The sequence below is a fragment of the Carassius carassius genome, chromosome 5, assembly GCF_963082965.1.
Source record: "Carassius carassius chromosome 5, fCarCar2.1, whole genome shotgun sequence".
Classification (NCBI taxonomy): domain Eukaryota; kingdom Metazoa; phylum Chordata; class Actinopteri; order Cypriniformes; family Cyprinidae; genus Carassius; species Carassius carassius.
In genome coordinates this window covers 4,360,006-4,387,960 of record NC_081759.1, presented here as the reverse complement: position 1 = coordinate 4,387,960, position 27,955 = coordinate 4,360,006, and the positions used below count along the sequence as shown (strand labels likewise).

General features: G+C 35.6%; 2 protein-coding genes across 7 annotated transcripts; both read right to left on the bottom strand.

The window, feature by feature from the left end:
- Window positions 1–4,996: 4,996 nt before the first annotated feature.
- Window positions 4,997–6,124, bottom strand: tal2 (T-cell acute lymphocytic leukemia 2). Its single transcript, XM_059549049.1, has 2 exons — window positions 5,648–6,124; window positions 4,997–5,545 (listed from the first exon to the last, which is right to left on the bottom strand). Exon 2 carries the CDS (start codon window positions 5,528–5,530, stop codon window positions 5,201–5,203), a length of 330 nt encoding a protein of 109 aa, XP_059405032.1. The 5' UTR covers window positions 5,531–5,545; window positions 5,648–6,124; the 3' UTR covers window positions 4,997–5,200.
- Window positions 6,125–8,923: 2,799 nt separating this feature from the next.
- On the bottom strand, window positions 8,924–27,587 carry LOC132140663 (protein shortage in chiasmata 1 ortholog). Of its 6 annotated transcripts, XM_059549528.1 has the most exons (31): window positions 27,551–27,587; window positions 27,365–27,408; window positions 27,106–27,204; window positions 26,534–26,654; window positions 26,264–26,354; window positions 25,685–25,866; window positions 25,257–25,416; window positions 25,004–25,106; window positions 24,749–24,893; window positions 24,299–24,394; window positions 24,066–24,198; window positions 22,978–23,072; window positions 22,539–22,805; window positions 22,356–22,385; window positions 21,743–22,267; window positions 19,713–19,880; window positions 19,397–19,567; window positions 19,211–19,306; window positions 18,443–18,618; window positions 18,074–18,137; window positions 17,919–17,988; window positions 17,649–17,824; window positions 17,239–17,350; window positions 16,315–16,423; window positions 16,109–16,236; window positions 15,745–15,832; window positions 15,434–15,565; window positions 12,235–12,384; window positions 11,967–12,132; window positions 10,771–11,118; window positions 8,924–9,923 (listed from the first exon to the last, which is right to left on the bottom strand). In XM_059549528.1, the coding sequence occupies exons 3-31, from the start codon at window positions 27,181–27,183 to the stop codon at window positions 9,838–9,840; spliced, it is 4,266 nt and encodes a 1,421-aa protein (XP_059405511.1). In that variant the 5' UTR covers window positions 27,184–27,204; window positions 27,365–27,408; window positions 27,551–27,587; the 3' UTR covers window positions 8,924–9,837. The 6 variants fall into 6 exon arrangements, with proteins under 6 accessions (XP_059405511.1, XP_059405510.1, XP_059405512.1 ...); XM_059549527.1 differs by lacking the exon at window positions 27,551–27,587 and having other exon boundaries at window positions 27,365–27,539; XM_059549529.1 differs by lacking the exon at window positions 27,551–27,587 and having other exon boundaries at window positions 10,771–11,115; window positions 27,365–27,539.
- Between the last annotated feature and the right edge of the window lie 368 nt (window positions 27,588–27,955).

Sequence of the window (27,955 nt, the reverse complement as noted above, 5' to 3'; positions counted from 1 at the left end):
AAAACACCACAAACAAGATTAATAGTAACAATAATAAGAATTAGGTAATATTTTTTAATAGAACTATTAAAATCCATATTTGTGCAGAATGATGTGCTCAAAGCAACATGGAGTCACAGTGTGCAGCGCTGCGCTGCTCAAGTGGGCATTTAAAAGTTCACGGCACAAAGCGAAGAAATGTCGAGCGCACAAATCCTAATGTATATCTGTCCAACAGTTTATTGATCATTCGTTTCTTCACAGTTTTAAATTCCAGTTATTGTGCGTTTGATGCCGATTCATAGTCCTTGTGATGTGTCTAACAGGCAGACGCTAGCGAGTCGTTTAAAAACAGCAACAAACATAAAATACAAATACACAAAATAAAGTCATTTTATGCAAATCCACAGCCTTTTATCTAGAGATCAAGCATTATAATGTAAATATATCATATGATATATTGGAGAGAGTTTTAACGTGCACGAGACGCGCCCTTTTTAAATAATGTTTATGAATGGAGAATGATTGACGAGGAAAAACGAGTTTCCGTAAACTTTAATTTAATGATGTAAATAGTAGGCCTGTCGTGATATTCGAATTAATCGCACTATAAAAAAAATGAGCTCGATAATTGTTTCGGCCGCGATAATTTCTTTTTTCAATTTTTATTTAAGAAATGTAACATGTCACGATGTGTGGTCAGTCTGGAGCGCAGCCTGTGGACAGCCCGTGGCAGACACACCCTTTCCGATGGCAAAGTTGTCCCGGGAATAAATGTCCATTTGTGTCCATTTATTTTACTGTCTATGGTGTCAACGCGCCCAGTGAGTTCACACACACACACACACACACACACACACACACACACACACACACACACACACACACTTTCTTTCCAAAGCGCTCGGGCAGTTGCGCTCAGGGGCGGACTGACCATCTGGATGAGTGAGTCGATCGCGCGGCCGTGGCCGATATGTTTTGTTTACATGAGTGTTTTGCCCTCCCTCCCTGTTTAGTTTGGTCTACTCCGTTGCGTATCTTGAAACACACCCCCTTTAACGTCGTCTATTTTACAGAGAGAGAGAGAGACAGATTTATCCGGTACAGCGAATTTCTCTGAGCAGCAGGCCACTGTAAACGTTCACTTAAAACATAACCGACTGTGTTTACGAGAATACTTGCAGAAACAATTATTTTTAGAGTGACTCTAGGGGGCCCTCTGCTGGCTACGGGGCCCTTTGCAATTGCAAGGGTCGCTTAGTGGCTTGGCCGGCTCTGCAACCCATTAAACAAAAGGTTCTTCACAGTAGAAAAAAAAATTGAATAAAAAAATATTTTTTTAAGAGTATGTGATAGGATAACGACTCGATCAGTAACATGACACTACCAAACATTCATGCTGCATCAAATTTGTTCGTGTAAAAAACAAAATGTTTTAGATGATCCCACTTTTCATCAATCCAAAATGTTCTAACTCCTTTTCCTCTGTAAAGTTACAGCATGTTGCTTTTTGAAGTATACATTTGCCTAATCTGATTACAGATCATTGGATTGTCAGTGTGCCATAAAAAAGTGCTCTAGAGGAGAGAGCCAACAATAGGCATCGCTCCAGCCAGAGATGCACCTGCCTGCACTCCAAGCAGCTCTCCTGTCTCGCACAGATAACACTCTCTCTACCCTCTCCTCCATGCTTCCTTTATTTTTAGGGGTGGCAAATATAAGGATTTATGACCCCTCCAGCCCCCACTTTTGGAGACGGGGTCTCAGACAGAGTGGGAAAAATTTAGCATGCAGCATGTGAATTGGTTTAGGCGTATAAAGAGATCAGGGCTAATCGGTTGGCACCAGAGACACTTCTGCATTCAGCCTCCTTTCGGGTAGGGCAACGGAGCGCGGGAGTGAATGCATGAGAGAGAGAGGGAGGGAGAGAGAAGCCCATGATCTGCTCCATTGTGATAACAGATTTAGGCAGAGTGTAGGGTTCCGATAAGGAAAAGCACACTCAATAGAAGATTAGCCGCATACTTGGAGTAGAACAGTGAAGGAGAGGAGGACACTTGGAAAGAAGAGGAGATGTGTTAGTCATGCTGAAATGGATTCTGTTTATTATTTATTATTAATTTTTACTCTTTTCATCACATTAACATTTGCTTTAAATATCAGTTGCTGTGTAACAGAGCTCGAGTCTAATTTTAGCTGATATTTAGAAATAAGCAGCATTACAGAAAACCATGATGTTAATGTTGCATTTAGGCTATCAGAGCGGGGCGATAATATACAGTAGTTTACATCTTGTGACAATACAAGCAATCAAGAAGTTGAGATTGTTTTGCCCTACATGAGTATATTGTATTTTTATAAATCCAAGAGCTTGGTACTTGTATAGTTTATTTTTGGAATGATCAATCCATTTTTAGAACAGCTATCAAGCAAGTGAAATATGAAATATATTATGCTACATATCACTCTGAATAAAGCGGATAAAGTTTTATATATCCGCAAGTTTTATATATTTTTATATATCCAACATCATATAAAGAGCTGGGTGATAATTGTTACATTTGCAATGAAATGAAAAGAAAAATCAAGAAGGTGAGATTTGCAATACAGTAAAGTATATTGTATGTATGTGGAAAGTTGGACATTTTTATATATCCAACTTTATAAATGGATCTTACCAATTACAAAATTTTATGAAAATAGCAGCAATCAAGAAGTTGAATTTTGCTATATAATTATAATAATAAAATACTTGAGATTTGAAACACAGTATATGTGTCAAGCAGCGATCAAGCAGTTAAAATGTACAATATTATAGGCTATATATTGCCCTGAGTATATTTCATGTACTGTATGTGGATAAGGTTGGATATTTTTACAGTATATACCCCACTATATATTTAGAGTTTGCTGATAATATAATATAATAGCAATCAAGAATTTGAGAATGGCTAGTATGGTATATTTAATGAATGTGGATCAATTTTGACATTTTTATATATCCAACTTTACATAAAGAGCTGGGTGATGAAAACATTTTGTGATAAAATAAAAAAATCAAGCTGTTTTGATATATTATATATTGCCCTTTGTAAGTATAGCCTATTGTATGTATGCAGATAAAGTTAGATATGTTCACATATCCACTTATATACTGTATATAGAGAGTTAGCCAATAATATAGTCTACATTTTTTAACAATAACAGCAATCGAGCAGTTGAAATATACTATATTAAGGGATATACTATTTCCCTAAGTGAGTATACTGTATGTATGAGGATAAAGTTGGATATTTTTATATAGAGCTGGGTGACAATATAGTTACATTTTGCAACACAATAAAAAAAAAACATTTAGGCAGTTGAGATTTGCTATATAGTATATATCTCTTTACACGAGTGTACTGTTGGAGATGATATACAACCCACTATAGAGCTGTGCGATAATACAGTTTCAGTATATATTCTTATTTATGCAATTATTGTTAGTAGATAGTGATTGTTTGAACATTATTTCAACCGGAAGGCTCTAAATAAACATTAGCAACCATTCACACACTTGCCAGATGAGCTTTGCTTTTCCGTGTTTGGTTTTAGGATCACAAAGTTGCCTTTTTTGTGTGTTTGCAGTTGTGATTGTGTGTTGTGTTAAATGGTGATTAGCACGGAGAGCGGGACGGTCAGCTGCTGATTTCAAATGGCTAAGAGCTGCCCAGAAACTCACTCTTCCTCTGTAATGATGACACTAACACAGCTAAAATGGCATTTAACTTCATGGGCTTTTTTCTATACTTTAGGTCAAATGTGGTCTGGAGACTAGAGTAATCTGAACAGAAAAGATGGATATGCTTATTTTCAGTTTTTACATGCATTTATCCAAAATCATCTCATATATATATATATTATATATATATATATATATATATATATATATATATATATATATATATATATATATATATATACACACACACACATACATACACTGCTATAAAATGATTAATCGCATCCAAAATAAAAGATTTTGATTACATTATATATGTATGTGTACTGTACAGTGTATTATATATATATATATATATACATATATATATACATATATATGTGTGTGTGTGTGTTTAAATGTTAATTAAAACCTAAAAAATAACTGGTATTTAAATTTAATGGATACATTTTCTGTACTGATGTTTAAATGTAGCACACACACACACACACACACACACACACACACACACACACTCCCACTTTTGTACACCTGATTGGTCACTGACAAGTGTGGATTTTGACTCCAAGATGACCTCTGGCCTCAGACCAAAAGTTAAGCTGAGTCTACAATCCAATCCCACGTGTGGCTTGGACACTTCCAGAGGTCATCACTATGGTGACATGGCTCTTAAACAGCTTTTGCTGTGAACAATTATCTGACCACATCATAAAAACCAATCTTCAGAGTCTTCAGAGCTGACCATTACATGCACACTGGTTCATACAAACCAGTTACAACAAAAGCCACTTTAACCAACCAAACAAAGAGTTTAGTGAATATGCAGATTAAGTTTTTTATGCATTTTAATATCAAACAGACTAATAAATTAATCCAATAAATAATTTCCAATGAATTTGACTATTGAGAAAAACAATTCACACTTTTGAATAATGAATTCACAAAAATTATTTATGCAAACACACCAAAACAATTTGGCAAAACATATTTTGTATTTGTGAATGCAGAGTAGTTTAAACAATAACATTTTTCCATTTAATAAATTACAATTTAATGTACAACTAGTCACATGTGCTGAATCCACTGAAAGCATAAATAATAAATAGAAAATTAAATACAATCAAATAAATTAACGTTTCAATTATGAGGCTGCCTTCAGTCTCAAACAAAACATTCTTGAGTGTTAATTCAGTCAAGAAAATGAAATGACATTAATACTAAAAAGTATCAGGGAAATGCTTCCCAAGTGCATCCTTGACCATGCATATGTTGTTCAGGGTTCCTGCTCAATTACAGCAGTACTGGTGAATAAAGTGTTTCTGGGTTTCCACAGATCATTCGTTTAAAAGAAAAGCTCGGAAGAAATGAGTGATTGTGATGTCATAGCGAACATTCCAAGTTCCAAAAATCCAGCTTTGTCTCTCCATGGCATTGGAACTTTCAAAAACATCACAATCACAGAATCCTTTCATAGAGCGCCCATGCTTCAGTTTCGTTCTACCAGGCTTCTGAACTGTCGCAGCTGGACCCGGGTGAGGGCGGGTCGGTGTCGCTGGTCCAGGTGCGGTCGGTGCGCAGCTTCTGTATGTTCCCCGTGATCAGTGTGAGGAGCGCGGCTTGCGAGTGAGTCGACGGCTCTCCTCCTTGGCTTTCCAGCAGAGTCACCAAGAAGTTGATGTAGCGCATGGCCAGCCGCAGGATCTCATTCTTGCTGAGTTTTTTCTCGGGCGGGTGTGTGGGAATGAGTTTCCGCAGCTCTGCGAAGGCTGTGTTGACATTATGTTGGCGCCAGCGCTCACGGGTGTTGGTGAACACCTTCCTGGTCATGATGCTGCGGTACTTCTGCAAAAAAATGTAATATCGTTATCATACCATTGGCTGAATATTAGAGCATGGGTGGAAATGAAAACATTTCTGTTAATAGCAACAAGTACAGACACTTACTACTTTACGTTGTCTTGAAGTGCTATGAATGTTGGAGCATTAGGCTTGAAAAATTAAAAAATAGTCCAGATGGCAGGTAAAAGCAGCAATGTGTGTTCAGTTAAGATAAAGAGCTGTCAGGTAATGGCAGCAGTAATAAGCCAGCATCCGTCCTCTCACTCTCTGAACCCTTGAACAAACTCAGATGGAAAACAGAGTGTAAGAGAGTGAGGTTGTGAGGGAGGGGATGGGGTTTGGCTTGTGTTCCTCATTTTTATAGTCATACCGCTGTGTGACGTTGCAGGGTGTGAGTGGGGGGGGGGCTGATTTTTACATCTGCCATTAATGCATTTAAATTGATTAACATAATGCGTCGTGTTTCCATTCACAGCTTTCGCATCTGGGGGGTTCAATACAAAGAAATCCAACTTTTTACCAGCTGAACATGAAAAACAAACTGCAGTCTAGTGTTTAAACCAAGCAGGGTACATTAGTTTCAAATAAAAAGCTTTTGTTTTATGAATCATGTCCAGAGCGTAATCTTCAATTCACAGCAGTGTCAAAAACTCTTACTAAATATTAAAATTAAGATTAAAAGTAAAAAAAATTGCATATTTTTATGTAATATTTAAGTATTTTAATAATCAAATGTTATTAATTAATTAATTAATAATTAATTAATATAAATGATAAACATACATCGATATACAGTACTAACTAAAAGTTAAACTATACAGATATATTTGTAAAAAATAATAATAATAATTTAAATGATCACAAAACTTTACAATTCAAATGGTTACTATTTAAAAACCATTTAAGCATATTTATACGAAGTAGATTGCCAATCCCGTCATTACATAGCTTGGCCACTTTGCTTTTAAATAGTATTTTATATATTTTAGTTTTGATGTTCCCAATTTAATCCACCAAATAATGTGTGTCAATATACTCTTTACAAGTCTTCACGTTGCACATCTTTTAAATATAGCTAATAGCACTTGATGGAGCGAATATATATACAATTTTTGCTGTTGTGAGTTTGTTCATAATCTTAAACACTTCCGCATTCAGCCCATCAGGAAACAAAATAAAGGGCAGCTATTCAAAGCAGACTTATTGCCTATGAGCTCTAACAAATACGTGGCTGTTGTACAAAATGTGTTTCCCTCTTTTGTTGGGACGCTGGATGTCCACCTGCTAACAGATCTATTACAGCGACTCTGTCCAATAGTGAAGTGACATCATAATGAAAACTTTCCTCTGATTGGACAACACGGTGCCAAAAAACCCCACAGCATATTCACCCTGACAGAGTAATAATATGGGTTTTGTCTGAATGATGGTAATCTTGTTTAGAATGTCCTGGGGCTTCACATAAATTACACTAGGTTATGACAGAGGCAAGCTTGTGGATCAGCACATTCTTTGGGGCCAAGGTTTCCAAAGCCCCCTCTCGCTCTTTCCCGAACTCTCAACCTCCCTTCAGATCAAAAGCTGGTGTCTCGCTGCAGCAATTGTTGCGTTAAAAGTCTCTCTGAGAATTGTGGGGGATTTGCATAATGGGATTATGGAGGGATTAGGAGTCAGGCAGAGGACAGACACAGTTAGGACGGAGCTGAATTCACGACTCCATTCATATGGACTCAACCGTCAACACACGCTGCACCTGCAGAGCTGCCTTTCCGATCTGCCATAAACTTCAGCGACACGCAAACCTGCCCAAAACGAAACTCTGTCCCACACCCAAACTTCTGACCTACCTGAGCTGCGGTTTCCCACTGGAAAGAAACAGCACTGTTGTTTCTCCCAGACAGTGATGCAATTAAACAGACTTCTGCTGCATATGTTTCTCCTGTTAAAAACTCTCCAGTAACCTTTCAGATTCGGTCCGAAGCCTGCAATCACAAAATCTATTTGTAAATATGAATTCAAAGACCAAATGATCAGAGCTATGCAATCCAAATAAACCGAATCAAATGCAACTGATTTTATTTTAATAATTTTATTACATACCTGGACATTAATTTTCTTGTTTTATGAAAAGAGAAAAATGTGAGAAATACCATAAACATTTTTTTAAATGATTGTGTAAATATATATATATATATATATATATGATTTTATGTGTAAGGTACACAAATATAACAAGGGAAAAAAAATGGAACAATAAAAAAAATGGAAATGCAACTTACTGTAGGGGTTAGTGGTTTGTTCAGATCAATTAAATGCAGAAACTTTCCCCAACTGTTCCTATTTGAGCATTTAGTTGACATTGTTAAACAGTGTTGACACTGCAATAAGGGTGACAAGAGATTTGACCTGATGTTTGCAATGAAGAGAGTTGTTAAACAGGTTCAGATTTAAACAGCATGGTCTGTTCTCACAGCTTTTTTCCATCTGAAAAGCACTGTGATTAAGCATTACTGACGTATTTATTCACACCGCTGTTTTACTGCCTCAGACTGGACACAAGTCTTCCTCCCTCACAGCCCTGTGTCCAAACACTGCTGTTTTATTTGCTTTTGTTTGAGTAGGGGCAGTTCAAATGGTGTTGAGTTATTTATGGAGGCTGTTTGGTGTTTTACAGAGGCTGAGGCTCACGAGGTGCAGAGAGAGTGAAAGGGAGAGTGATGGAGAGAGGAAAATCCCCTGTGGGAGTGTCTGTTCTGGAGCTCATTCCTGCGAGGGGCTGCTGGTGTGCTGAGATAAGCCCTCCGACCCCCATCACTCTCCCCCTCTTCCTCTTCCTCTGTCTGTGCAGCGCTTTCCCACTGCTCTGACTGTCAGCGATAAGAAGATCGTCCTGTAATTGAACGACTATCTTTCTATCATGCTCATTTCAGAAAATAGCGAAGGGCTGGAAATGCATATGGTGTGGGAGATAAATGAATGGCCACTGTCACTGTAGTCAACAATCTGCATCCAGACTGGTAATTTCGAAAATGCTTTTTTAATGCCAATCAATTCAGCTTCACATACCAAATTATTTATTCAGTTCCAGACCGGCGTGACCTCCTCTAAATAAGCAGCTTCGCATCAGTAACGTGTAGCAGGAAATGTAAATCTGTCAGAACAGTGTCACGTCTGAATAGAACTCTTTCATCTGCATTCAGATGCATTCTTTACACCTGCTTCTGTGTACAGACTGTAAAGCTAACAGATGCATGTGTGCATATGCTCACTCTCAACTGTAGGTCAAAGGTCAGTAGAAAAAAAAAAGCCAAGTAATTCGGGAGTCTTATAATTAGTGAAAAAAACAAAACAGCATTAAATACTTTTAAACAATCAAAGCTCAAACCTTCTGTTGCACTCTAAGAAGCACATTTAAAAATATAAGTCTAGTTAAATCTAATAATCTCCTATAATTATAAAACATTTTGATTAGTGCATTTCAAAGACTGTTCCAGCTGTTCGTGAATAAAAAATTAATAATTACTAAAAAGTTGAAATTACAAATTACTACTTTCACAAACAGATATTAAAAGTTGTAAAATCAAAATAATTTTAGAATTGAGCATAATTAGAAAACTACATAGTCACTGTATTTATCATATTAAACAATGTGGCGAACCCTGTAAAAAACTATAATACAAATACTAAATCTAAAATTATGCAATTGAAAACATTTTAATAAATAATATTAATAAATAACATTTTTATTCATTAATGAATTTGAAATAGAATATAATTTAAATAGAATAAATAGCAAATTCATAGCTATATATACACTAAAATATTTTAAAGTTGAGCATAATTTAAAAATACATGTTCAATTTTTCCAAGATTAAATAAGTCTTGGAAAACAAAATTTGCTAATTTTCGCAACTGTGGCTACCCTCTAAAAAACTAAACAATAATAAAAATATTAAATCTAACAAAATGTGTGTTTATTTTGTTAGATTGAAATATATTAAAATAAATGTTTGATTTGACTGTTTCTTTTTTTTATTGCAACTGTCATTCTGATATAAATACTGATATAAATACATCTGAAGGGTGATAGTTTAAACAATATGTACTTATTGGAACAATATCTACATTTATTATAAACCATTCTTGTTATGCATAAACTATAAATTATATACATAAATTTTAACGGACATATGACTGAAATGTATTAATGTAACATTCTACATGAAAACGGAAAATACAGATGAGTGTGAGAAATATTCTAAAATATCACTCAAGCGAGTAGCAAAACTTCTTCTTCAGAAAAATCTCAGTCTGGTCTGTCCATCATTTCTGCCTGGAACTCGCTCACATAGCAGTCTTCCTCTCTTGCTGTGTGGAAGCACTGGGAATAAACACAGACACAGAATGATAGAGCAAAACTCTCCTGCCATCCGGATACCAGATTCTTTCCTGCTGAATTTCTTTTAAAGAGAAAGTTTATATAATTACTTAAAAAAGAGTGAAAGTCAATGGGATTTCTATGCACTGTAACATAAATAAATTTTTAAAAAATCAAGATTGAAGAAGTGTCAAGTAAAACATTTATTATTTTGTATTAATTATAATAATAATTATTGTTAATTATTGTGATATACTTTATAAAAAAAATACTACTTCTGTCTTCATTCTTTTTAACTAAATTTCATGTTCAATTTAATGTGTTACTTGCCTTTTTTTTAAATAATGTAAAATGAGCGAACATTAACACCAATTCTGAGCAAAATTTAACACAATTAATGTTTTTCTGTGTGGAGCTAAATTAATTTAAAACATATTATTCTTAAATGCATTAGCTAATTCACATTTGCAAGACAGTTTATATATTTACAAACAGCAATTCATATACTCAATATCTAAATGAGATAAACAACTATATAAACTTTTTGTGAAAAAAATCTGGGAAATCTATTTCAGTTTAATAAAAAGAATTTCCAAAGAAGTTTCTCTATAATCATGAAAAATGTTTGATTTGACAGCTTTTTTTATTTTCTTTCATAATTAAATTAAGATTTTTTTTAGAACAAATAATAATGCAAATACACATAATTATCTCATGCATTTGTGAATCATATTTTGTCAAATTAATTGAGAGACTATTTTTAAATGTTGTTTAAAATGTAATTTTTTTGTGTTCCACAGAAGAAAGGAAGTCATGCAGGTTATAAATATGTGTGTGTGTGTATCTGTACCACTGTGCACATCTCCTCCTCCTCGCCTCTTCCTCTCTTCTCCTGTCTTGTTGGGCAGATCATTCTCAGGTGAGCTCCAATGAGTCTGACTCTGTGGTCTAGAGCTGAATCCACACGCAGTGTTTCTGCCTCCCAGCACTTCAGGAGTGGGCAGAGGAGCCATGGGAATATGGGCAGACCCTCGTGGAGCAGCTCGGCCTGGCATGAGATCTGGGTTTTGAATGAATCCTTCACCCTGTAGCTGCCAGACACTCTCTGTAGTTGAACCTCGACTGAACTGGCTTGGCGTTAATGGGTTGTATGAGTGAAAATGAGCTTTATCCTCTCCTCTGATGCTGTTATGACCTGCTAATGTGAATAAGAAGCAATTTAAATGATTGCCCTGAAAAAAAAAAAACTAATTCTTTCATTTAAACAGGATCCAAAATTAACTTTTGCCAACAACTACATTTGCTGACCATATACAGTTAATTTCTAACTAGTGAGTAAAATATATTTAGCATTATGATTATTGTTATAAAAGTACAAATATTAAATATAAACACAAATATAATTCTAGTCTAAAGTTTACAATAATTAACATTTTTAATGCTCGTCAAGGCTGCATTTATTTGAACAAAAATACTTGAACAAAAATTGGGAACTATTATTAAAATTTCAAATATACTTGAACATCAGTTGAGCAACCAGAGGATTAAAATGAGCACAGAAAAATATCAATTTGTCTTATATATGTGTGTGTGTGTGTGTGTTAAAATGTAATTTATTCCTGTGATGCAAAGCTTAATTTTCAGCACCCTTGCTCCCTACAGAAATCCTTCTAATATGCTGATTTGCGGCTCAATTGTTAATAATCATTCTTATTCAAATTCTTATAAAGCAGTGTTGTATTTTTCTCTCAGGATTCTCTGAATAATAAAAAGTTCTAAATAACAGCATTTGTTTGAAATACAAATCTTTTATGACATTATAAAAATCTTTAACAACACTTTTGATCAATTTAAATGCATCCATGCTGAAGAAAAGTATTTTAAAAGCCTTACATGTTACTTGAATGTTATCAGGATTCACACAACAATAAAATGTATTGTTTATAATGTAGTCATAAATTATAATGAATTGCATGGCGAGTGTTCATTTTGGATCCTGTTTGAGAGGTTCAAGCAATTTGTCTTTTTTAAAACACTAAGACTGACAAATCAGCTCTGTAAACTGGCTAGGCGGCGTCTTATCCTCCTGCTGTATCTGTGGTTTAACAGGATCCTGTTCCCAAAAGGGAGAGTGAGTTTGGCTGTTTATGTTTGAGTAGGGTGTAGCCTCACTCTTTTTGACATTGGACTCAGCTGTGATGTCACTGAAGAGCTGCGGAAAAACAAAGAGAGCGTGGAAATGTCAACAGGCTTTGTCAACCAACAGTGTACCCTGTGATAGTTTGATCTTGAATACTATTGAAACTAGTACTACCTTAATGACTTTGTGAGGGATCTGTGGGAACATTTCCTGCAGCTCAGAGAAAGAAGCTCCCAGCAGCCACTGCAGTGATGGAGCTCTTCTCAACATCAGTTGAGCAACCAGAGGATTAATGCAGGGGAACTGAAGAAGGCAACGCTCGGCCTAAAATAAAAAACACACATTAAAGCATAGTTGTAATGAGCACAGAAAAATATTAAACTTTTAGCTCCATCTACTGAGGAAAATCTGGTGAGGTGGACAGTTGTTTACATTTTCCAATGTAACACACACATATTAAAGGGTCATGAAACCCCCCTATTTCAGCGCAAGTCTAGCTCACACTGTTTTTGAAAAATGCAACTGAAATGGGCGTGGATGGCTGTGAGAAGGGGAGGGGAGTGTGGATGTGGTATTGCACGGCAGGGATAACTGTTATTGCATATCATTACAAATGTGTCGTAAAACGTAAGCAAAAAAAGTTTTTTTTTTTAAAAGCTGGCAATACACTGACACTATTTCTGTCATTTCAAAAGTAACTGAACGCCCTGTCATCAAATTCTATTGAATAAAACATATTAAATGTACATATTAATTATAATGTCATTATAAACAACTATATACTTTATATACACACTATAAATTAATATATTTGCAAATAATAGATTTCCGGTTAAAAAAAAATTCCGTGCCTAGATCGACGCGCCACCTGAACAACAATAGTAAAGATGGACAGCGACATAGAAATATACAGTGACGGCAGCGCGCAGGGTTCTGTGGAGGTGGAGGACTTCTCGAGAGGCGAAGCTCTCTCGAGAAAAATGTTTGCTGCATATATATAAATTAGATGTGTCCGTTGTGGATGGCCAACCAGCCGCACGGAGCCAGACTCTAGCCCTGGCAGCATCGCGGGGAAAGCTATGCAATGCGCTTGAACTTTTGCACCACGCATACAAACACTTGCGTCCCATGATCGCCTCTCTCATCGACTACGCAATATCACAGTTTGTTTGACAGGTCTATCATTGAAAAGATCCACGTGGTATCATGATTAATTCAGTGAAATGTCTTCTCATTGGATATGAAGGCTCAGCCTCATTAATAATTATGAGAGAACGATGAGTCATCACTGTATGATCCGTACAGAAAAACGTCTTGATGAAGATTTCAAACCCGGAAGACGAAAATAGCCGATACAAACTCAAATTTAACCATTTATATTCTATTATTAAATTTTACAGATTATAACATTGTCTTCTATGGTGTTAAACACACCTACCTCTGTTAAAATCTCAGAAAAATTGGTTTAGGGTTTCATGACCCTTTAACTACAGAAAATAGTTTTAACTTGCCCAGTCCAATCCTCTATGTGTTTGTGTGTGTGTGTGTGTGTGTGTGTGGTATTACTGTAGTATAAGCCTGCAACTAGGGATGTGCGTTTTCCGCAAATATCACATTCGAATGTTTGAGCTCACAAAAAAGCGAATATTTGAATATTTGTTTATTTAAATTAGGTTTAATGAGACAGATTTTTATCTGTTTATCGTCATTTTTGAACAAGCTTACACACATGAAGCTTGAACATTACACATCGTGTTTTGTAGCTGCAAACCTTTAACAATGTGTGCAAACAAACAAAAGTACATATTAAAAGCAAAAAAAAAAAAGTGACCAAAGAAAAAACGTAAAGCAGTCTGCAGCAATTAGGCTATTGTAAAGAATGCTTACACTTAACTTTTAAACTGTCAGCAAATCTTTTTTTGCTTTTTTTTCTATTGTTTTACATGTTCTTGTTTAGAAACACAGGCATGTAAACATGATCGGGGGAAAGTCGGCTCCTTAGTCTGTTAACAATAAGGCCGACCGCGGAGAAAACGCGCTCAGACGCACAGACGTTGGCGGGACTCACAAATAACGGTGTGCTAAGCGAATAAGTTTTGTGAAGCGCTTCGTGTTTTCGTTTCACCACTGAATGGGATCCTCATCTGGTGGAATACATGGCTCCAGCAAGAACTGTTCCCACTCGCCTCGGCTGGACTCTCTGTAATCATCGCTGAAGAACTGGCTCAGCCTTTTCCGAAGAGTGGGCATTGCCGCATCTTCTTCATCGTTGGTGGCGGCAGCTGCATCTGCACCACTCGCATCAAAGAAATGTTCTGATAATGTTCAAAAATGTTTTTTTTTCTAACTTCTCTCATGTTTTCATCGAGAAAGCTGAGATGTTTGTGCCGAGGGTCTAGGGCAGACGCGAGAAGAGGAGTTTTCACTGCATTCTCCAAGTTAGCAGTGTTTCTTCGTTGCTTGAGAGATGCCGCGACAATGTTCTTGAATTCGGTCACTTTCTGTGATTCTCCACGGCATATCTGAAGTACTGTAGAAGACCACAGTTCTTATTCATTAATTAATTTTTTTTTGCTTGCATACATCTTCAAATATGCCGTAGAGAATCACAGAACGTGACCGATTTAGGTTTTATTGTGGACTTTTTCTTTTCTTTTTTTATGGCAAGCAAAAATATAGCGAAATTCGATTATCATTTTTATTTATCGAATAAGTAGAGCAGAACGAATATTCCAATGTTCGACTATCCGTGCACACCCCTAACAAAATTGAAAAAAGTAAAGTCTTGATACTTTCTGAATGTACTCTGTATATATATATATATATATATATATATATATATATATATATATATATATATATATATATATATATATATATATATATATATGTGTGTGTGTATATTTGTATATTGTATATTTTAATTCATTTCTTTCTCACTCTGTACCTCATAATGCCAAAGTTAAAACAGAATTTTAGAAATGTCTGTAAATTTATTAAAAAGAAAAACTAAAATATCACATTTACATAAGTATTCAGACCCTTTACTCAGTCCTTAGTTGAAGCACCTTTGGCAGCAATTACAGCCTCGAGTCTTTGTCTTTCTTTATGAATGAACTAATTCTCATTTGAAAGAGAAACATTTTAATCTGGCCAAAGAAAACGTATAAATTGAAATATATTTAATATTAATTTGTGCATTTTTAAAATGTTTAATAAAAGTGCAAAAAGTCATAAACAAAGATCTGCCAGGAACTTTTATTTTGTCCACAACATTTTATGTACACACTTCTAATTTAAATTTTGGTAATCAATTTGTTTTTTTTTTTTGTTTTTTTTTTGGTGCTAGAAACATTTTAGACCTGTCATTTACCTCTGTGGGCTGCACAGTGAGCCAGTCTCTATCCAACCAGCTCAGTCCATCTCTCTCTGAGTTCATCAGCGTATGTAAAGAGATCTTATAGATGTAGCTGGCTATCTCTTCTTCCTCACACACCAGTAACACCTGAAACACTTACATAAGCCATGTTCCAAAAATGTACACAGACTTTGAATGCTACATAATTTTTAAAAGAGCATTCAACAGAGGAAATATTACATCTGGCCATGGCATTACCTTTAAAAACACCGACATTTGTTTTGAGGTCTGTTATCAGTAACTGAATTAAATGAGTAAGAAAATACCTTGACATCAAACTTCTCAGACTTGTTTCCAAACAACACAGATGCAGAGTAGACATGAAGCAGATTGATATAGATGTTACTGGAAATCCTTAAAAGTGGAGGAAAACAGGAAATAAAAAAAATTATGGGATTTTATGGGACAATACAAGACGTCTTCACCTTACAAATGGTTGCCAAAAGCAAACAGGATATGAAATGCATCATACACTGTGATAAAGTGTGACATGCTAGAGAAAAACAGGACAATTTTTTGGAATCAGCACCCCAAAATGACCAGGAAACAAGTACTGGATATCACCCAGCAAATATAATGCTGGGTGACTGTTAACATGATCAGACAGATGTAATTGTATCTCAAACTGACAGTGCCCTGTGGTTCTCAGTGCTGTGCAGAATGACCCAGCAGCGGCTGAACTGCAGGGAGAGGACTGTGAGTCTCATCACAACAAGCTCAGACGCCACTCCAATCTTCATGTCCAACTCACTCAGCTCCTGAACACAGACAAACAGGATATACATGTTTATGGTTACTTTGTGAATGGTAGAGCAATCGTGTATATAGAGCATCACCTGGATGAGGATGGCTGTGTTCTCATCCACAGTGATAACATCATAATGGGTTCCACCCAGCTGCAGTGCAGATGGAGAGTGTTTCCTCTCCAGCAGAACCATATTGTACCTGCCAACAACAGTTGATGTTTTTGTACATCAGCATACACTCTTAACAATAAATTAATTCCAGGAAGAATCTTTAACATCCATGGAATCTTTCCATTCCACAACAGGTTTTATATTGTAAAAAATAGGATTCTTTTGATTCTTAAAATGTTTTTCACTCTAAGAAACAAACTATCATTTAAAAAAAAAAGTGAACCAAAAATGGTTCTTCTATAACATCACTGCAAAAACCCCTTTGGGACGTTTATTTTTAAAAGCACATACATTATATATACATGGTTTTGAATGCAAGAATAGAATGCTGCAGGAATGGTTCCTAAAACAAAGTAAATGCCTGAAATAAGGTCTGTGGTAACAGCCCAACATATTTTCACAATTTATTTGGTGGCATAAAATATATCAGTAATACCCTACTCGAGATTTAAAAAAATGTGGTTGCTAACAAATGGCTGTATGGGACTACAGAGGTTTTCAGTGCACATTAAACAAGGGAAACTCACCATCTTTCTAGTCCACTATTAAAGCTTCACTGCGTTTATAAGCATGGTTACAAAATATTCTCAATCAAATGTTTCCGTTTGTAGATTTAAAAACTAAAAGAGCGGACAAAACTAAGTGGTGATGAACCATTCAATTGTGTTAGCTTTATTATACTCTTAACTCATATTTATATATATATATATAGAGAGAGAGAGAATATACAAAATGCAAAAGCTCCACATCTCAATGTGTCAGACTTCACATGCTAACCCCCTAATTTTGCCTACTTTTTAAAACAATCACAAAGAAGTTGGCAGAAACTATTGAGCAACTCACATCGTCTCCAGTGTGCGTTGCATCTTTAAGCGTCTCAGTAAACCATCAGTGACGAGCAAAACAAATGGAATAGTGTCCAGATATGATTCCGAAATGGATTCTTCTGATAAATCTGCAAATGAATGATTCAAATAACCAAACACAAAAATGCAATATATTCCAACACTGAAAAGATAACAGGATTATCATTGAACTAATTATCATTATGTTTTATATTTTATCAGTCAAAATACAGTATGTTGTACTTGTTTGTATGTATGTACAATGTTTAACATTGTATATGAATGCTGTTAAAATATATGAACTATGTACTTCGCAAAACTTAGTTCTGCAACGTCAAGCTAGGAACTAAACCTTACTGATCCAGAAAATCATCAATATGATGTAAGCGTTAGGTTTGTTGGACTGACTGGATTCAGGCACTGCAGTGGAGAAGGAGATAAAGTTGACTTTTTTCTCTGAACACACACTGCCGAAGGGTGAGTGACCCACAGGTTGAAGCTCAAACACCATGCTGAAACTCTGCCAAGGGAAGTCAGGACCAACATGCTGACTGCACACAACAAGACACCTGCTGCAGGAGAGTCTGAGGAGAGAGGAGACAGACAATAGATAACACATTTAATCGGACCACACATAGAGAATTCATGTACTTGAAATAAAAAATAAGTTCTAAACACCTGTCCATCACTTCTCTGCTCTTAACTTTACTCTTTCCTTCATTGGGGATGACTTCAGACACTGAGTTCCCTAAACACACACACACACACACAATATTAAACAGAACAAACACGACAGTACCTGTCTTATAAAAGTTTTCTTGAAGTTAACGTACCTTGGACCTGGTTGAGAGCTACAAGCAACTCTGTGTTGACACGGTTCACTGTCAAAACTAGAACCTGCTCGTATTCAACAACATTCATTAAACACTCACATTCTGTAAAATCTACTGTTTGAAAAGTATGCTTAGTCAAGTAAATTTTATTTCTATAGTGCTTTTTACAATACACATTTTTCAGTTTTACAGAATCATTATGTTTATATATATATATATATATACTGTAGTCAACAACATAGGCAATAATATATTATACACTGAGATTTGCCATATAGTATATATTGGTTCATGTGAGTGTATATGCAAATAAAGTTCAACTTTACATAATGCTGTGTTGTAATTTAGATTAAGCTCTGTATATCTCACTTTAAAGTTGTGGTTAGAATTGGAATTCATCCATGTGTTGATTTGCTCCTGGAGCTCCTTAAGTTTTGGATTGGGTTCTTGTCTCTTCTGACTCAGATACTGCAGCACCTCAAACTTTCTCAAAAGCTCATCTAGACAGCTCCGAGCACAGGATTCCTTCACATTAGCAAGGTAATCTAAACAAAGGCAGATTTTACAGGTGTGTGAACTATGATTAAAACACAAATGAGATCTGTTTACGTCAGACAGCAATGTCACAGAATTTGGCATATTTTAGATTAATAAATCAAAAGTAGGGTAGAAAGTATTTCTCCAATAATAATAATAATAGTAATAACACTATTATAAAAAAATTTGAGGTAATTTTACACAAAGTTTCTTCAGCGTTTTAAATCGAACAGTAAATATCTGTTGTGCATTACTTAGTTTACCAGTTAATTTTATGACATTTTAAAAGATTAAATTTATGTTTTATGCCTTCATTTGATTGCCAGTGTTTTTGATCATGAATTTGTACTGAATCATAAATCTAGAAAAATTATAAAAGACAAAGCAGAATTTCTAAAAACAAAACAAAAAAACACATTTCACTGGGCCCAATTGTTTCAAGAAATTCAAGTTTCATGAACTCAATTGATTATAGATTTTTTTTTATTATATATATATATATATATATATATATATATATATATATATATATAAAGGTTCTTCTCAGCAATATTAGACCGTTTTCCATGAGACATGAGTGTTTTTTTCTCAGATATTTACCAGTGGCTGTGCTGAGGTCACATGTGAGAAGAACATGTTCCTTCAGTGTGACCAGAATATGTAGAAGTGTCATTTCATTAAGCACACTCTCCCCATCTGCCACAAAAATAACACAAAACTGCAAACCATCATGTACTGATCTTTGGCTATTTCATATTAATGTGTGAGAAGGTGTCTCCCTCTGACTCTGTTCTGTCCGAAGCATCCTCTCTTGCTGCTTTACGAGGAATCTTGTGAGTTCAGAAGACACAGTACAAAAGTCTCTGTTGTTCAAAGCGGAGATGCCCAGCTCCTGCATTTTACTCAGAGAGGGCAGAGCTAATGCCTGCAGCTCCCTATATGCATCTCTTTGACACTCTACAGGAATACAGAAATATGGCGATTAATTTCTCAAACCAAACAAATAAATGATTTTGAATGAACAAAAAAACATTTTTTAAAAGTATTTTGTGCTTACAATCATTTTCATGCAATATTCAAGATGTGAAGGCAATGATGATACCTGTGGCTTGGACGTATACAGTATTGCTGATGGTCTCTTGTTTCTCTTCACGGGGAAAGCACGTCTCCGCGGCAATGACATTGCTTTGTGTTTCTGAGATGTGATTCACTGTTTTTATTCTGTTCTCTAGCAAGGCTTTTCCTGTAGAATTCTGGCTCACATTTACCTCTGAAAGAAATTCAAATATTAAACGGAATAAGATACTTATGTTTCAGTCAGTGTATAACCAACAACAAAATATGTCAGGAAGGTCTTCCAAACATTCTGCATTATGTTCCTTACAAAATGAAATTCAATGAAATCCCAAAGGATTAAATCAAGTTCCTACCTACATTTTTTTGCTCACAAGTAATTTCACTTGGATATACAGGTGCTGGTCATATAATTAGAATATAATCAAAAAGTTGATTTATTTCAATAATTCCATTCAAAAAGTGAAACTTGTATATTATATTCATTCATTTCACACAGACTGATATATTTCAAATGTTTTTTTCTTTTAATTTTGATGATTATAACTGACAACTAAGGAAAATCCCAAATTCAGTATGTCTTTACTGAAAATTAGAATATTACTTAAAACCAATACAAAGAAACGTTTTTTAGAAATCTTGGCCAACTGAAAAGTATGAACATGAAAAGTATGTGCATGTACTGCACTCAATACTTAGTTGGGGCTTCTTTTGCCTGAATTACTGCAGCACTGCGGCGTGGCATGGAGTCGATCAGTCTGTGGCACTGCTCAGGTGTTATGAGAGCTCAGGTTGCTCTGATAGTGGCCTTCAGCTCTTCTGCATTGTTGGGTCTGACATATCTCATCTTCCTCTTCCCAATACCTCATAGATTTTCTATGGGGTTAGGGTCAGGCGAGTTTGCTGGCCAATTAAGAACAGGGATACCATGGTCCTTAAACAAGGTACTGGTAGCTTTGGCACTGTGTGCAGGTGGCAAGTCCTGTTGGAAAATGAAATCTGCATCTCCATAAAGTTGGTCAGCAACAAGAAGCATGAAGTGCTCTAAAACTTCCTTGTATAAGGCTGCGTTGACCTTGGACCTCAGAAAACACAGTGGACCAACACCAGCAGATGACATGGCACCCCAGACGATCACTGACCATGAAAATTTTACACTAGACCTCAAGCCACGTGGATTGTGTGCCTCTTCTCTCTTTCTCCAAACTCTGGGACCCTGATTTCCAAAAGAAATGCAAAATTTACTTTCATCAGAGAACATAACTTTGAACCACTCAGCAGCAGTCCAGTCCTTTTTGTCTTTAGATGCTTCTGACGCTGTCTATTGTTCAAGAGTGGCTTGACAAAAGGAATGCGACAGCTCAAACCCATGTCTTGCATATGTCTGTGTGTAGTGGTTCTTGAAGCACTGACTCCAGCTGCAGTCCACTCTTTGTGAATCTCCCCCACATTTTTGAATGGGTTTTGTTTCACAACCCTCTACAGGGTGCGGTTTTTCCTATTGCTTGTACACTTTTTTCTACCACATCTTTTCCTTCCCTTCGCCTCTCTATTAATGTGCTTGGACACAGAGCTCTGTGAACAGCCAGCCTCTTTTGCAATGAGCTTTTGTGTCTTGCCCTCCTTGTGCAAGTTGTCAATGGTCGTATTTTGGACAACTGTCAAGTCAGCAGTCTTCCCCATGATTGTGTAGCCTACAGAACTAGACTGAGAGACCATTTAAAGGCCTTTGCAGGTGTTTTGAGTTAATTAGCTGATTAGAGTGTGGCACCAGGTGTCTTCAATATTGAACCTTTTCACAATATTGAAATTTTCTGAGATACTGAATTTGGGATTTCCCTTAGTTGTCAGTTATAATCATCAAAATTAAAATAAATAAACATTTGAAATATATCAGTCTGTGTGTAATGAATCAATATAATATACAAGTTTCACTTTTTGAATGGAATTAGTGAAATCAATCAACTTTTTGATGATATTCTAATTATATGGCCAACACCTGTATTTTACAATAAGCAAGATAAGTTGCAATAAAGATTATTAATTATCTCACTGTACCTGCAGCTTCTGGATCGCTCCGTTGAGGTTTCTGCATTGGACATTTTTTCTGCATTGTTCTTAATGTCAGAAAAGATGACAAAGGGTTCAGGTCTTCATTAGACAGAACTATAGAATTATTTCTCTTTCTGCCTCTCAAACAGTTTGATAATGGAGATGATTTAGAGATCATATCTTCTCTTCTCTGTTCTGACTGCTTAGGAAGTGTTTGTATATTGGATATCACTTCAATATATTTAACACTGGGCTTCAGTGGAGAAGACTTAGGCATCTCAATCACTTTAGAGATGACGGGCTGCTGTTCTGAAGGACTAATGGAAGAATTCCCCGAGCATCTTTCTGCTGGACTAGACTTGTGTTCTTTTATCTCTGCAGATTTACAGTCTCCTCTGGTTGTGTTCATTGTAGAACTGTCTTGTTGGTGAGACTCCATTATAAAGAACTTCACAGTTGTACCTCTATCCACCTGTGTAGGTACAGCTGACTGCAGTGGTTTACTCTGGGAAAGGTGAACTGCAGTGGTACCTTATTTAAAAAACAATCATGATTGGAAAATATATATTCATGTTGTATCATGTTGAATGAAATGATGAGAGAAACTTAAAAAGCTCACCTGCATTTGAAGCACACTTACTCAGCAACTCTGTAAAACATTAGAATACAGAACTTAAGAGCAGTATATCATTCTAACAAAATCTTAAAACCATAGATAAAATATAAAAAAATGATTATTATTGCATTCTGTCTTTTATATAGTATTTTTTTTTAAGGAGACAAATATTGTATTCTCTCTTACCATCTATATACACAATAGACAGTTGTGAGAATGTTTCATTCATATGTGGCTTTCTCACAGCTCTCTTACAGTCTTCTGTGGACATTTTCTCAGTATAGATGGAAAGATTTCTGAAGACGTTTTCAGGAAGCATAACTGTACTGCCAGTGAGGTGAAACTGGCCCATATTGTCTTTGGGTTCTGCAACCTGTTCCATCTCAACCTTCAGGAGTGTGAGAAGCTCTGGGAGTGACTGAATGTGGACCAATGGCTTAGCTACCTGTGGTTCTGTACAAAAACACAAAGGAGTTTAAGGGCTCTAAAAAAATAATTAAAAACCCCTGTCAAGCCATCAATAATTGGCCAAGATAGGGATAATTGTTTGAATGTTTTTGTAAATAAACACACTTCTATGAATGCACACTAAGTTTCTCACATTCTCTACACATTAGTACATTACCAGCAAGTAAAAAGCGAGCCACACATTGGGGATGTTTCTCTGCCATCCAAAAAGCTTTTTCCATATTTTCACAATCACTGTCTGACATGAAATGCCTAGGAAAAGTACATTATGTATTATTTACTTTATCAAGTATTTTATTATTATGAGCAGTGTTTGCATTGATCCTAAAGTCAACATGAAAATAAAATTGAGCTTATTTACTTTCTTTATAGACCTTAATCAGGTTAGACACCTTTATGAATTTAACATGGAAGAAAACGAGGTTGTGAAGAACAGATTTACAGTTTTTATAATGGCACACATTCTATAAATGAAGAAAACTTGTTGTAAATGCCATTTCATGTTGACTCAAAGAATGAAAACAAAAGTACAACAAGCCTGTACTAGATGTCTTAAAGAAGTGGTTGACTTATTTTTCTAGGCTTGATTATGTTTAAGGGGTGCAATCTAACATGTGTTAATGCTTATTAATTATTATTTTTCCACATAATTTACCTCTATTCTACACCGCTCTCTCCCTTCTCCTATAAATGCGCTGATGATTTCCTGCTTTTATGAAGCCTCTCCTTGAGAAATATGCAATAGGTTTAGATTGGTGAGCTGGTCCAGTGTACTGTGATTGGCTAAACTGCCTAGTTGGCACCTAAATGTCCCGATACAGAGATACAGAGCGTATGCAGAGCAGGGGGACGCGAGGAACAGGATTGAGAACCGCGGCATTAGAACATTAATTTTGATACATGTGAATCCATTAGAATCGTAAGACAGAATTGCGATTCATATATGAATAGATTTTTACGTGCACTACTAGTTTTCTCTTCCTTTTCTCTAAAGCAGCACAACATGGCCTCGCCCCCTTTGCTGCATGTTCCTGGGGGTGGGGTTTATCTAGGGTTGTGATGTCACAAACATCCATTTGCACGGATTTTTCAGCGTCGTAGCTTTGCAGATTTTGTTTATGCTCAAACAGCAACATTACACACTAACATTAAAAAAGTTAAATTGCAATCAACCACCCCTTTAACATATTTAATGCACCAAATATTTACAGCCTTCTCTCCCTGTTATAACAAAAACAAACTCACTGCTTATAAACTGGTAACAGACTCTCAGCTGACAGATGTCTGCTGGACATACACAGGTCTGGTAGACACAGCGGATGACTAGATGGTGAAAGAAGCAGGTCTAATTCCAGCTCAGCATAAGACCTCAAAGCAACTGGAATCAAAGGTTTTGAAGTCAGTAGAGATTAGAAAAGCAATCTACAGCAGGAACCACTCTTTGTTTGTGATTAAATATGGAAAGCAATTTCCCATACCTGGAGATTGTGGCTCCTTGAAGGTGATGTTAGCAAAGTAGCTTTCAGGCGTTTCCAGGACCTCCAACTCCTCCATGTGTTTATCAGCAGTGGAGACTTTTACAATTGAAATATAATTATAATTGACTTTTATACAAACTATAACGGCAGCAAAAAGTCACACTGTCTGATTGTGACTGCATTAGATAACAAAATATAAAAGCAAACGGTATTTGCATTTTTGAGCTATTCATTGTTGTTTGTGCATCAATTGCTTCATTATTTTAAACCTAACAAATGTATACTTTTTTTCTTTCAATCAAATGATTATACTCGTTCTTTCTTCTTTAAAATAAACACCTTTGCTTTGATATTTTGTTATCTAATGCAAATAACATTCAGACATTTTTACCTTTCCAAATACTCTTTGGGGGCATTGTTTCTTTTTTTGCTACGTATGTCAAGTTTTACCTTCTTTGAGAAGATCTTTTAAAGGGAAACATTCTTCTATTGGTTCACGGGTGATATTTAGAAAATCTTGAATTTGTTCAAAGGAATAATTGGGCTCTCGTCTTGGAAAGCAGTCCATATGAACTTCAACAGGCAACATCAGAGACTGTTAAGAAATTATAGCTGGTATTTAAAATATACAAACATTTTCATTAGCTGCAAATAGCACGACCAAGAGAGATATTTACATTAACATGATTTAGTTTAGAAGGTTACCTCTTCGTTCAGTACTGCTTCTTTTTTGAACACTTCTGTAGCATTTAGAGCAAACGTGGCACCTGTTACCTTGTCTAACACTGCATTATATGAAGCACAGTGTCTAGAAGGAGGAAACACGGGTGAGTTGAAAATAAAATTTCAGGACAATCTGGCATGGTTATATCTTCCTCTGAGCCAGGTTACATCTATTTTTTCAATTCTAAGTGAATGATTCTGAGGATTTTTTTATGCCTAATCCTTAATGTTGTACCTAAAAATAACCTCTTCTAAGAGATTTACTGATGAATTGTGAACTGGATCTGAGACAATCATGATGCTCAGCCTCTGAAGCATCCTTTGAAATGGAGGTAGGTGGCCTTTAAATTGCTGAAGAGGGTCACTGAATATTACCTCCTCTGGCAGAGAAAGATCTAAGATTTAGGAGACAAGGACAGATTAACATCTGGATTTTCCATTATGAGCGCATCATTAAGTAAAATTCATACTTCTGTTGTCCAAGAACATATAAAGAACTCTTTGAAATCCCTTTAAAAAGCAAGCTGTGTGATTTTAAGGTTCTAGCACAAATCTACCCCTTTTTAGTACAATATCACGGTCACAAATCTACGGATACAGTATAATTAATACAGAAAAGAAAAAAAAAATTAACAAAATAATACGGAGTACTCCAGTAATCACCATCACAGCATGTATCTGGTGAACACGGACTAAAACTCTCTTCCCAAGGTGATCTGGTTGTACTGCTCTCAACTCCATCTAGGAGCCAGAGGGCTTCTGTGGTAGAAATACTGCACTGAGAGGCAGGGTTAGAGCTGGGAACCACTTCCTCTTGACCTCTTCCTGTCTGCAACACATTAAACCTAAACACAACATAGTCCAATTTGAAGAACCTGCATTTAAATGAACATTTAAACAGCTTATAAAAACTTCAACCCATTGCTTCCAAACTAAAATATGAGTCCTCTATCCATAACAAAACTTTCTCCAGTGAAAAATTAATCTCCTCTTAATTTAGATGAGGAAAAGGCACAGACCAAGAACTGTTTACAAGCAAAAACAGTTCTAAACAGATTTGTTGGTGGATTTTAATGTGAGACCACAATATTTTCACCGAATTTTAAACTTTGCAAGGACTTTTTATTTAAACAGAGAGAACTGAGAGAAATGTAATTTTCAGGAGAGATTTAATCTGCTGACACAAATACAAAATAAGGTGAGATCGATCGTATCAAAAGACATTACAGAAATGGTTCAAACCTCTCCAAACGGTCACTGAAATGTGTGCTGGCCTTCAAATCATCCATTATAGAACCAGTCACTTGTAGAGTACAAGCTGATGTTTTGTTCTCTGTCAAAAATGACACAAATCAACATTGGTTTGATATCTTTGAATATCACAAATAGTCTCCAGGGCTTATTTATCAACACAGATATCTACAGGACCTTATTTTAAAACCAAAGCTGCTCGTCAATACAATGAAAGCAACTTATTTAATATTCAGTTAAGCACAAACATGGCACACTTACTCCATGGTGCTCTATAAGCTTTGTCCTGCAGGTGTCCGTTGTGTGGGTAGATGTTACTGACCAGCTGGAACGGAACTGGAAGTTCTAACAAGCCAATCATCATTCTGTGTCTGACCGAGGCCTGAAACAGATGACATCTCAATATTTAAAAGTTTCAGAGATTTACAAAGTATTTATTTGATATTTCTATATCAGGTTGTACCCTTATTCTAGTTTGTATACTTCTAACACACTGGCAATTTAATTATTTTTTTCTGTTTTATTTTGTATGCATGCATAACTGTATAACGTTCAATATTTAAATTTGTATGAAAGTGCATGTATAATGTTAAATAGTCACTTTAAGATTAACATGGGGTTAACGTTGAGTGATTAATGACAAAATTTTCATTTTGTAGCGTAACGTTAACCCTTTAATGTAATTTTATATTTAAACAAAAACATCTCAATGTTGTAAAACCTAAAATATTGTTCAGAATACATTAATGGAACCAGTGAGGGAACCATTTATCTATAAATAATAATAATAATATAATGTTCTCTATTATAGATCAGTGGCGGGAAGAACTCACCTCAGAGATGTAATCAATGGCCTTATACCCCACAGTCATGAAAGTGGCACTTTGTTGGGTTTGACCACAGGAATTCATGTTGAAATCACATCAAAATAGCTTAAAAAAGAAACAAAAAGCTAAGAATTTACAAGATATCCATTAAATCTTGTTGTGGAACAATCTTCACGCGATTGGAGTGCAGTTTCAAGAAGAAGTACACATTTACCCACCTCAGTTAAACGGAATTATGTAAAAATAAAATTAAAATGGGTCTTACTTTGACGTGGCCTGTCAATTCAAATATTTCATGAAATATCGGTTCTGTTGAAATGACGAGAGATAGAGTAATTAAATTAATTTATTTAACACAAGACAACAGAGTTAAACCAGTCAGTTGAGCACTTAAAACTGGATATAACTAACAAATCTAAAGTAAAACTGTCTGAGGGGAGACATTAATCACGCGCGCTCTCTCAGTGATTGACAGGCGGAAGCTACGCGACGACCACGCCCATCTCATTAATTCATCTAATAATGAAAACAAATTGAATTTAACTTTTGATTCATCATTTGAGCTGATATTTTATTGATTGACTTTTATATATTATTTGAACATGTTATTTATATAAATTTTGCTAAGAAAAAGTTTCCATTATGAAATTCATCCCAGTTTCCACCTAAATACCAGGCCTATATTTACCATAGTAAAACCGCCACCATTAGACAGCGTTATTGTGGTTGACTAAAGGTGAAACCATAGCCGAATTTGTTACTTAAAAAAATAAAAAAATAAAAACCTTTAACTTGTTTTACTTCAGCAGCTAGTATAGGCAACATTTCACATTTTTATTTCCCACTGAAATAAAAA

Coding starts and splice junctions, on each gene's coding strand:
- tal2 (XM_059549049.1), bottom strand. CDS start 5,530: ATGACCAGGAAGGTGTTCACCAACACCCGTGAGCGCTGGCGCCAACAT.
- LOC132140663 (XM_059549528.1), bottom strand. CDS start 27,183: ATGAATTCCTGTGGTCAAACCCAACAAAGTGCCACTTTCATGACTGTG. Junction 24,395..24,748: donor AAAAGATCTTCTCAAAGAAG/GTAAAACTTGAC, acceptor CAATTGTAAAAG/TCTCCACTGCTGATAAACAC. Junction 23,073..24,065: donor CTGTTACCAGTTTATAAGCA/GTGAGTTTGTTT, acceptor TACTTTTCCTAG/GCATTTCATGTCAGACAGTG.